Source organism: Diplotaxodon limnothrissa, linkage group LG23, assembly GCF_057381915.1.
Source record: "Diplotaxodon limnothrissa isolate DT_005_m linkage group LG23, D_limnothrissa_male_GT1.1, whole genome shotgun sequence".
NCBI lineage: Eukaryota > Metazoa > Chordata > Actinopteri > Cichliformes > Cichlidae > Diplotaxodon > Diplotaxodon limnothrissa.
In genome coordinates, this window is record NC_140617.1 from 17,687,114 (window position 1) to 17,699,369 (window position 12,256).

Genomic DNA, 12,256 nt, shown 5'->3' on the forward strand with positions numbered 1-12,256 from the left:
ATATTTAGAATGGAAATTACACATGATGTGAAAAATTGCCACCTAGCAATTTTTAGTAGATTTCTTTAAGAAAAAAAGAGTTTAAAAAGGTATTTTAAGCAGTCTGACAAAATTTGCTATTACATATGTTTTGTTTTATAATGTCTAATAGGCTTTATACAGTTAAGTACAATCACGGCATGACAGAAAGACAAGCTTAATCTCTCTATTAAAACAAATACTATACATGTATGCTCGAATAATAACAAACAGGTGAGATGTTAGAACGCTTTTATTTTAATTTTTAGTAGACAGTCAAGCGACATGCCGGGAGTCCGCTGTTCTCACCAGCTCTAATGAGCCTTGACCTTCCAGTCAGCCATTGAGCTGGTGGGCTAACAGACCTCTCCAAAAATATCAGAGCACTTTTGCAAATATGATAAATCGAGCAGATATTATAGGTCTACACAGCTACATTCTCATCTGAAAATATCTTAATAGTTTATTTTGTGTCACAGAAACAATAATATTTAAAACTTTTAGCTGCTCTTCTCCGCTATTGCTGTGTTTGAGTTTTGGACAAAAGTCCATAGGAATTATAAGTACTTACTGCGGAATTCCTATCCGGGCTACATCCAGTACATACACTTCTTTAAAAGCTCTCCACAGCAGTGCAAGGCAAAGCATGCAAACAGCAGGGTAGTCAGGGTACTCTCTCAACTAATCAGATAGCCCCTTAACCTACATCACATGGCTAATTTGCGTTCCTTTTCCTCTTTTAGCAGCACAAGGACCCAAAGACCTGACGTCTACTGAATCTCTTTATGTCTTTAATATTTCAACAAACAAAAGCAGGAAAATGCAAAATAAAAAATAAAATAAAAAATACGTACTGAACAAATCAATAGGATAATACATAATAAATAGTATTTGTTCATATATAATCTGTATTCATATGTAGCCTCTTGAAAACAATTTTGATATTTTTAAGCAATATTATACTTATTTTGGCCTTATTTACGCAATGCTATTAAGTAAGTGGGCTCTGGGTTCTTTTTTCAGTGTACATTCGTACTGTATAATTTAACTTACTTTTAATTCACTTGTCTGATTTGTAAAAGTAGTATTACCCACGAAAATGAACAGTAGTGATTAACAGTGCAGTAAATTACACCTTACACAATGTAAAGTAGATCTTCGCAACAGTCCTTTAATTAGCCAAAATAATAAAACGGCATGTTTTAATATTCGGGCTAACCGAAAAACAGCAATATACTAACTGTACAATGAATCCCCACATACAGTGTAGACCACTGGTAATAGAAACAATTACTGACCCAAAAACTAAACATAAAGCTCGCACAAATACATCCTACTTTGCAGGCCTATGCTAATACTTGAGAATTTAGCAATCCAATAAGATCTCCAAACTAAAGTCTTTTCAGTAAAAGGGCAAAAAATGCGTCAACAAATGCGTTTGCGCTGACAAACACCTCCTTCATTTCCCCAGATTTGAAGGATGGGTCAGGTTCGTGGCCCAACCTATTTCAGAATTCATAGCACGGCTCAGCCAGTTCCAGTTTCCGAATATGGTGTCAGCTACTTAGCTGTATTATTACTCTTTCTGGGTCACAAAATGAACTTTTAAGATATTTTCAGATGAGAATATCCATCCATCCATTTTCTGCTGCCGGGTTGTGGGGGCAGCAGCCCAAGCAGAGAAGCCCAGACCTCCCTCTCACCAGCCACCTCCTCCAGCTTGTGCGGGGGAACACCCAGGCATTCCCAGGCCAGTCGAGAGATATAATCTCTCCAGCATGTCCTGAGTCTGCCCCGGGGCCTCCTCCGGTGGGTCATGCCCAGAACACCTCACCCAGGAGGCACCCAGGAGGCATCCTTGTCACATGCCGAAACCACCTCAACTGGCTCCTTTCAATGTGAAGGAGCAGTGGCTCTACTGATCCTGGTCCTGCTTTTTCTCCTGATTGGCCGAACTTCTCACCCTATCTCTAAGGGAGATGCCAGCTAACCTTTGGAGGAAGCCCATTTCCGCCGCTTGTATCCGTGATCTTGATCTTTCGGTCGCTACCCACAGCTCATAACCATAGGTGAGGGTAGGGATGTAGATCGACCGATAAATTGAGAACTTCGCTTTTACACTCAGCTCTCGCTTCACCACAACAGCGTTTGCACCACTGCGGCCGCAGCACTAATCTGTCTGTCGATTTCCCGCTCCCTTCTCCCATCACTCATAAACAATACCCCAAGATACTTGAACTCCTCCACTTGGGGCAGGAACTTGTCCCTGACCCGGGTTGGGCACTCCACCTGGTCCTCAGCCGAAAGATGAAAATGTAGCTGTGTAAACTTCAAATATCTGTTCGATTTATTAAGACATCACATATTGGCAAAACTGCTCTGATGTTTTCGGAGACACCTGTTATTCACCAGCTCGATAGCTGATCAGGAGGTCAAGGCCCACTAGAGCCGGCGAGAAAATCGGACTCCTGGCGTTTTCAGATCTGCCACGGTCTTTTGCTTCTTAGGTTAAAGATGACATATAAATCACTTAGATAACTTAAATATGTTGCTTGGCTTTTGGCTTATATTAAACAATGCACATATGTTTTTACTCATTTTACATGAATTTTGACTTTTTAATAAAATAAAGAAATTGAATAAATGAATTTATCTCTTTGCTATTCATAATCTTAGACTTTACTTATTTTTTACTATTTATGCATTTTTAAAATCTGGGTTATGTTATTAAATGTGTATATTCTCTGCACTTGTTATAGATGTTCACATGACCTATAAAAAATTGCCAAGTCCAAATTTCAAAAGGTGAATGTCATATTGACCTTCAGGTTGGGTTGTGGTTGGAAGTCCAAATTGTGGACCTAGTTTGGATGTCGTATAATGTCCAGAATGGACCCAATGGGATCTGCATGTCTGTCCTATGTCCAGTGTTTAGTGGGTTATAATAACTAATAGAAGAAAGAAGAAAGGTTTTATTATATTGACCATACATACAATACACAAACTTCACGTTAGGGAGACAGGAATGTGTAATGTGTAACACAAAAGGGCAGATCAGGAGAAAAAAACAATTTCTGCTCCAACTTATCCCCAAAGTAGTTGGCATGAGGAGAAGACAAAAAAACTTCAGCACATAAAAAGCACAAATATCATCACATCATAACACCATAAACACACAAGACAAGCAATATGGGGGAGTATGCCAATGTGCAAAGCTGCATCTTGGACGCAGCTTTCTCACTAATATTGTAGTGTGTTGCCTTACTCTGTTAACTTGAAGTGACTATTGTTGTCCATTGGGAATTGTCTCTTATAAATAAAGGTAAATGAAATTGAATGGATGGAAATTGAAAAATGTTATTGTATCTGACAAACAGAAAATCATAGCTCACAGATGGAGTGTTGTGTGTTTTCAGTCTGTCAGGCTGTTTGGTCACAGCAGACGGCTGTAGTTTTCTGGCCTCAGCTCTGAGCTCCAACCCCTCCCATTTGAAAGAGCTGGACCTGAGCTACAATCATCCAGGAAACTCAGGAATAAAGCTGCTCTCGGCTGGACTGAAGAATCCACGCTGGAGACTTAAGACTCTCAGGTATGGGGAAGAGTGTTTGATTGAACAGGAAGAGAGTACTTGAATATATTTATTCTGGATTCAGCTGTGAATGTAGAGAACAGTTAACATAAAACCTACGCTTAAGCTGAGAATGATTTTTGTTGAACAAAATGTGCTTTGCTGATAATCATCCACAGCAGTTCACTTAGTATAGTGTTGTTAGCTACCGTGCTGTTAAATCTTTGTATATATAAATAAAATATTCAAGGATCAGTGTTTGTTGCCTTCTTCACATATTTAGGTTTGTATTACCACAGTCAGAGATCCTGCTGTTGTTCATTTTATTATTTTTAACATTGTATGCTAGCCAACAACAGTCGCAATTAAATTTTTATTGTTATATTTTGATGGAATAGAATATATATTTGAAAATGAATGATTTTCTAATTCTCTGTTTGTCTTCATTAAGTTGTCAGTAATCAGACAATAACTCAGACTGGAAGTAATCTTAATGACATATGATTTTTCCTCTCCCCTCCTCCTTCCAGGTTGGAGCCTGCTGGAGTCCGATGGTTAAAACCAGGTCTGAGGAAGTGTAAGTGTGTTTTTAATGTGATTTATTAAAACAAAGCAGTACACATCCAACCATCTTCTGTCAGGATGCCCGGCTTGTTGACCCAGTGTTTCCAGTTAAGCTTTGTCACCATTGAGTTTTCTATCCCCGTTTCCTGTTTTACTGTCTTAGTTATCTTTCTGTGTGCATTATGTTCTGTTCCACTTCCTATGTATTGTTAGTTAGATTAAGTTCAGCTATGTACTTACGTGTTTCTTATCATCCCCATTATCCAGTGTATTTAATCCGTCAGTTCTCCTCAGTTCCCTGTCTTGTCACAGTCTAATCCATGTGTGTGTTACCCAGTTCAGTTTAAGTCAGCTTATGTTCTGTCCATCCATTCCTTACAATATGCACCATCTACTTCCCCAATCTGCCAGCGAGTCCTGCATTTAGGTCCCCTCTTCTCTCTCACCACACCACACCACGATGCTGATAGAATGACGAGACTCGTGCTGCGAAGACATGATATGAACCCAGTGGACCTCGAATTATACCAGTGGCAGCAGGCAGCATTCTTCTTTCTGGAAAGAGAGCTGGGGGTTAATCTGTGGCTTATGCTCCAACATGAGCATGTCTTTGAGGGGATTCATCTGGCTCTGGAGAGTCCTTGAAGGCACTGCAGTCCTCCACCTGCTGCCTCACCTGCACGCGAGCCTTAGCCATGGGAAATAGGCGCCAACCGCTGATCTCCGGCTGCTCGGTCCTCATGCGTCCACCTACTGCCTCATTCACTAGCACTCCCACCTTGTCGTGTCAAAGCGGTTCCGCCTCCCATCTCATCCTGATGGAGGTTACATCATTCAGCAGGTCTGTTGTTTCAGCCAAAGCTCCCGCTGCTGCTGCTGCCGCTGCTCTCGCAAGCTGCAATATCTGGTGGTGAGTGAGTCAGACATTTTTCTTCATTTTCACCATGAGCCAAAGACTCCTCCTCACCATAGACCAAATACCATTTCTTCTACTAAAAAAGCCAGTGATTAGTTATTGTCAACCTATGGTGGACTGTCAAAAAAAATGTCATTACCACCCTGCACCCATAAAAACTGTTTTTCCCTTTTTGGCTTCACAAAGGACATTCTTAAGTCCAGATCTGATCACTTCTCTCGTCCTGTCTCCATGCCAAGACCTGTCTCCCAGCCCCAAGACCTGTCTCTCAGCCTGCTCCTGTTTGCAGTGCCGTTAGGGCCCAGCCAGTCCCTGTACCACTCCCCGGGCAGATAGCACTCAGCATTTCCTTGCACCCTTGCCAGTTCCTCAGGTAGGGGCAACTGACGTCCAGCCGTCACCCATTCCCATGCCTGCTCCCAGGGCAAGGACAGCTGAGACCCAGTCCACTCCAGCACCCATACCTGTTCCCCGGGCTTGGGTGACTGGTGTCCAGCCAGCTCCTGCACCTGTCCCTGCACTGAAGCCACTCAACCCATCCCTGCATCCATACTTGTTTCTCGAGTTGGGACGGCTAGGGTCTGGCCAATTCCTCCACCTGTTCCGGTGCCAAGTCTCCACCAGAGGTTTCCCACCTGCGGGTCCTGCTTTTTCTCCACTAGAGAGCTTTGCCAAATCACGCCACCAGCAACCTTCCCACCTGTTAGAGGTGTCCCATCACCTCTGCTGGTCCACAGTGGAGCATCGCGGGTGCTGCCGCTGGCCACACAACCACCCACCTGAACTGATTTGTCTTTGGCACTGGCCACACAGTTGCCCACTCGAACTGATTCATCTTACGTGCTGTCCATGCGGTCATCCACCCAAATTGAGTCATCTTAGCAACTGGTCACGCGGCCGCCCACCGAAACTCATTTATTTTCAACTCATTATCCAGTATATTTAAGTCATCGGTTTTCCTCAGTTACTTGTCTTGTCCTCTAATCTGCATGTGTGTTTTCTGGTTCAGTTCAGTCTACCAGTCATTCAGTTTCAGTCAGTTTATGTTCTGTCCGTCCAGTCCTTGCAATAAACACCATCCACATCGTCAATCTGCCTGCAAGTCCTGCATTTGGGTTCTCTCTTCTCTCTCACCACACCACAACACTGACATCTTCAAACTGTCACATCACTGATTTACATCTCCGATGTCAGTAGTCATCATCAAAGTGTTAATCAATGAACAGATGATGGATCCATAACTGCAGTTGGATTGTGTTTCTTCTCTCCATCAGATTCCTGTCAACTCACAATCGACACAAGCACAGTAAATAGAAACCTCAAACTGTCTGACAACAACAGGAAGGTGACACATAATATTATGGAGGTTCAGTCATATCCTGATCATCCAGACAGATTTGATGTTTGGCCTCAGCTGCTATGTAGTAATGAACTGACTGGTCGCTGTTACTGGGAGGTCGAGTGGAAGGGAAACATTTCTATATCAGTGAGTTACAGAAGAATCGGAAGGAAAGGAAACAATGATGACTGTTGGTTTGGACTCAATGATCATTCCTGGAGTCTGCACTGCACTGATGGTGGTCCTCAGTTTGTCTGTCACAATTGCAGATCCACAACCATCCCCCCCTCCTCTTCCTACTCCTCCTCTGTCTCTAACAGAGTAGCAGTGTATGTGGACTGTCCTGCTGGCACTATGTCCTTCTACAGAGTCTCGTCTGGCACTCTGATCCGCCTCCACACCTTCAACACCACATTCACTGAACCTGTTTATCCTGGATTTTTATTGTCTTTTCATGGTGCCTCAGTGTGTCTGTGCTGAGTTGAGTATAAAGAGTGTCCTCCTGTTAGAGAAATACTCTACGCATTTTAAGGTTAATGGATTCAATGAGTTGATGTTTTAAACTGTTCTAAATGATTCCTTGTAAACTTCTTCCTCTTCACTCCTTTAAAGATGGAAGCTACAATTATTCAAGGATCCATTCTTAGGAATATTTTAATGTGCCTGAATAGCACTGCATATGCTGTGTTTCACTTTAGTTTGAATGAAACATGAAATCTATCACAAAGGGCCCTGGAGTAGAATCTGGTGGATTTTGGTAATATACATTAGATTTGTTTTGATGCTAATTTTTTTAAGCTGTTTCATTGTTATGATTTCAGATCTGAATTTTATAAAATGCTGCATCAAAAACAAAGACAGATGTGTTTGTCCACAAATGACAACTACCTCCAAAAGCACCTTTTAAACAACCTTCTGTATTTTGAATACATTGCTCAGTTTGAGCTGATGTTTGATATCATTACTATTTTTCATGACTTTTTCAATCACTATCATATTTTACTGTTTCTATTTGAATTTTAGCTTAGAGCTTATTTTTATTGTATGCATATCTCTAATGCAGCCACAGCAAAACAGCTGCCGGATGTCATGATCCTGGGTCTGGTGACCCAGTGCTTGTGTTTTGATTATTTATTAATATTTAATCTTCTTTGATTTAATGTTTTTCATAGTTTAGTCTTTTGTATTTCTAGCTTCCTAAGGCTACACTAATCCGGATAAATTTTAAAACATTTTTGGCTAAAAACACTACGCGTCCACACTAGTGTTTTTAATCATTTCCGAACAGTTGTTCGTCAACACTGAAACACCTGAAACGCTTATGTTACTGTTTTGCGCATGAGTGAAATGTAAGATGATTCAACCTGCGTTATTTCTGTCTGCCGTTTATTTACTTTCCGGCTATTCATCGCAAAACATCGCACCAAAATGTTGAGGAAAAGCACAGAGTTTTTTAAATGGACTAATAATGAGATGTAGTTGTTGCTGTGAGTAACACAAAAGTACAAAGTTGCAAAACTGATTGAAAATTAAAGAATTTGAAGAAAAGCTATCTGAAGCATGTACAAACTGATATTAATTAATCTTTAATAGGGCTGTCAAAATTGAGAGCAAACAAAACAACTACTGTATAATGCTCTCTGCTATCTTAGTTTAATTAGTCACATGACTGCATCACATGACTAAAATGCGTCATTGTTTCCGAAAGCCAGTGGTTACGCTGTCCACACTGCGACAGCGTTTTCAAATGTATCCGCTTTGGAGAAAGGTTTCAAAAAGTTTTCCTTGACCAAAAACGCCATCTCAGTGTGGACGGAAGGCCAAAACAGAGAGAAAAAGAGTCTTTTTCAAACGAAAATGTATTAGTGTGGACATGACCTAAGTTATTTAGTATTTTGTGATTTCTAGTTCTTAGGTTTTGTTCCTGTGCCTTCCATGGTTTGTGTGTTATGTCTCTAGTGTAGGTTTAGTTCTTTCTCCATGTTTATTCCCAGTTCTGTATCTCAGTGTGAATTACACATATATATTTTATTGTGATAGTTCTGTTTCCCGTGTGATGGTATTCTGTTTGTATGCCATCGGAGTGCCATATGGCTGAGCACACACGGTCTGGGTTCAAGTCTAACCCACGACCCTTTGCTGCACGCCTTCCCCTCTGTCTCTCCTCCACTTTCCTGTCACTCTTCACTGCACATCTATTTGATAAAGGATGAAAAAATGTTGAAGGGCTTGGGTAACTGTTCATTTCATTATATTTTGAAAATGGGAAGCAGGCGCAGTAATTAATAGAAATGTGCGCACATTCATGGAAATGCAAAATATATGTCAATAACAGTTTGTACAACTCTGATGAGCCGTGGTATGACCACCTTTATTCTTCAACACAGCCTGAAATTTCTTAGGCAGGTTTCTTGTAATTTTTTAAAGTAGTCTTCCGGAATAGTTCTCCAGGATTTGTGAATGACATTCTGCTCCACCGTGTTTTACAAATGGCTGTAGACATTCACTGTTGATCCTCTCTCTTGACTTCCACACATACTGATAGTGATTTATGTGTTTTCATCACTCCATCAGACCTGTTGCCACCTGTTGATTTTGACACAGAGTTCCTATGTAATTTGGCATACCCCGTATTTTTCTCCCCATTTCCCTTCCTTAGCAGTGGCTTCTTGACAGCCACTCTTCCACTGGGACCACCTGTGATTATTTTAAGTGAACAGTACAAGGATCAACTGAAAGTCCAGAGGTATATCTTAGGTCTTTGCTGAATTTATGTTGTATATTTATGTTTGAATGATTAATCATTCAAACATAAATATACAACATATATTTATGTTGTATATTTATGAATTTATGTTGTATATTTATGTTTGAATGATTAATCATATTTATGTTTGAATGATGAATCATTCAAACATAAATATACAACATAAATTCAGAAAACAAACAAAAAACATTTTTCTAAAAATGGTCAATTACAGGGACTGGACTAAATATGAGTGAAAAAAAGGTGGAATGTCCAAAGATAACTATTGCTTAAGAACACTTTTTAATTTTAATTTTTAAGAAGTCTGAACCCTATCCCTAGTTCTTGAGACATTTTATGATTCTACTTCATTTGCTCTCAACAACCTGACTGCCTCGGACTCTAGACTGTACCAAGATACCTTCTGGATTCAGTCCAGCGTGACATGTGAGAGAAACATCAGCCTGACGGTGTGTATGACAGTAAGTAAGAAAACAATGGATATTTGATAACCAAATAACCACCACTGAAACTTGCTGAAGTAGGTGAAAAAAAAAACCTATATAAAGAAATGATATCTGCTCAAACATTAAAGTGACACACTAATGAACAAATAGTTAGGATCAGATCAGATTCTGAATAATAAGTATTTGAAGCAGTTGGCATGATGAGGATCAACCTCTTTGTTAATATTTTTATATCTCTCCTGTCGTATTAACTGTAGAAAAATAAACAGAAAAAAATGAAATCAAATTAGAGAAATAAACATTTCTGATGGTTTTACTTTTTGGAAAATTAAAAATTAAAAAAACAGAGAGTCACTTAATGGAAAATGAGAATGAGGAGATTGTGCCATCTACTGGTAAGAGTGAGTCAGCTGCTGAAGACTTAGTGTCAAAATAAGGACATAAACAGCAAATTCATACAGAAACTTATAAACACCTGTTTGTATGTTGTGAAAAGTAAAAGGGAAGAAGACAGCATTATTAAATTGAGATTGCACCTTTAATTTGGTTTCTAAGCTCAGGAGACTTTGAAGTGCTCTCTGAAGGAGTGCTGCATTGATTTGGAAAGTGATGAGGACAAAAGTATTGTTCAGATCTTCCTTTAGAATTTAAGATAATTTAAGATAATTTTCATCTAAATGGGACAAAGTAACCATTCCCTGGGTCACTCTGAGGAACCACTGTCCATTTCTCTGGTGCATTAATGACAGACCTCTGTCATACTGTGACACTTCCTCCTTCATGTTTGACAGCTGATGTCACACACTGTGGAACCATCCTTTCGCCTACTTGACGGCCCACAAAGATCCTCCGTGATGAACCGAAAATTTAAAATTTTGATTTCTAAGTCCATAATACCTTATTCCAGTCGTCCAATGGTGGTGTGTCATGGCACAGGCAAGCCTCTTTGTCCTATTCTAATGTCTTAGCAATGGCTTTCTTGCTGCCACTTGTCCTGTCAAACCTACAGCTCGAAAATCTTCTCTTCACAGTTGAAACTGAGACTTGCTAATTACGACCAATATTAAACTGTGCTTGAAGCTATTGTCCTGTCAGCCACCTTTTATGCAAGCTGTTAACTTTCGAAAATTGTCATCTGATTCAGTTGTGGCTTTGGCTCTGCCAGACCTCTTCCTGTCAAAGTTTGTCCCAGTTTCTGAGTGCCTTCTGATGGTGAAGGAAACTGTACTCACTGACACCTTTACGTTATTTTCAATATCTCTTTAGGTGTTATTTTTAAGTGTTATGATGGTCTGTCTGTCTTTGATTGTTAATTGCTACTTTCTACAGTCCAATACTGTCCAGCTGTTGCTCACGAGGGTATGGTACCACAGTGGGTTCCAACACTGCTTTTATACAGACAGAGGAGGTTGTATATAATGCAGAAAAGTTGGAACACCTGTAGGAATTAGTAGCACCTTTCAAGGCTTGATCAACCTCCTGTGTTATAGAACAGCTTTCAATTGTTAACCCATGTTGTTGTGTCTCAAAAGGCCTTTTTGTATAATTCTGAAATGTACATTATGTTTCAGTTTTGACCTTACCTTACCTTTCTTTTAAACCTCTGGTATTTCAACACTTACCTTTGTACCATTTCAAGTTAGTCATTGGACTTGGACAACTTGAAATGCAACAAATAACTGGAAAAATTGGGGTATTCTTGAGAAACAAAAGTTTCTCAAAGGTTTAATTTTTGCCTCTGATGGTGGTGTTCTTAATGTCTTTTTTCTACAGATATCTGTTCTTTTTGAATTTTGTGTCCAGCAACATGTTTCAATTATTTGTCTCAGACCCAACAAAAGGCTGCATCGTCATTGGCTGACCTATCTAGGAAGCTTTGAATTGTGAAAGTACCAGATCCATAATGGATATTTACATAATTTCATTTATCTGCACTCATTTATAACAAAGTCTGAATAAAGTTCAGGTGTTGATGCTGCTCATTGATTGGATGGTTGGTTTCATCTCTGCTCTCAGTCTTTACTGCACAGGTGAAGGTAGAAAGTGTTACTGGATTTATAGACTGGAAACAGAGAAACAGACTGCTTTGCAGTAAAAATGCTATTTTCTAAACAAATAATTAAATAAAAACATTTTAAAGAAAGTATGACTGTGTCAGAGCTTAACTGTGATCAGTGTGTTCAAACTAGTTGCTACAACATGGATGTCTGCATACGTCAGCATGTGAACTTTACTCTGCCTCAGACAGACTGATCATTATATATCAAAACATGAATACACACACACACACACACACACACACACACACACACACACACACACACACACACACACACACACACACACACAGTCCCTTTCACTGGTCCTGCTTCAGCATTCAAGGCGCTTTATACAACTTGCCTCATTCAACCATTCACTTTTTCTACATAAGTGCTCTAGCTAACAGTAGCATACATTCATACTCTAATAGATGGATCAGAGAGCACCTACAGGTTCGTATCTTACCCAAGGATATTTGGCTGATAACAAGGAGAATTTAGTTCCACATTGATGCAGGCACTGAGTGAATACATAATGTGAGGGTCTGTTCAGTTAAATATTTCTTGTTTGATGCTTGAAAAGCCCCTGGACTGGTTC

At 39.9% G+C, this 12,256-nt stretch overlaps 1 protein-coding gene across 5 annotated transcripts in view; it reads left to right on the top strand.

The window, feature by feature from the left end:
• LOC146607781 (NLR family CARD domain-containing protein 3-like) overlaps positions 1-6,886 on the top strand; it is a 93,567-nt gene extending 86,681 nt beyond the window's left edge. For all 5 annotated transcript variants that reach the window (XM_085347352.1, XM_085347353.1, XM_085347356.1 and 2 more), the window contains 3 exons: positions 3,435-3,608; positions 4,118-4,164; positions 6,342-6,886. In XM_085347352.1, the coding sequence (XP_085203478.1) occupies positions 3,435-3,608; positions 4,118-4,164; positions 6,342-6,886 (766 nt within the window). The remainder of the gene's footprint in view (positions 1-3,434; positions 3,609-4,117; positions 4,165-6,341) is intronic.
• The last annotated feature ends 5,370 nt before the right edge of the window (positions 6,887-12,256 follow it).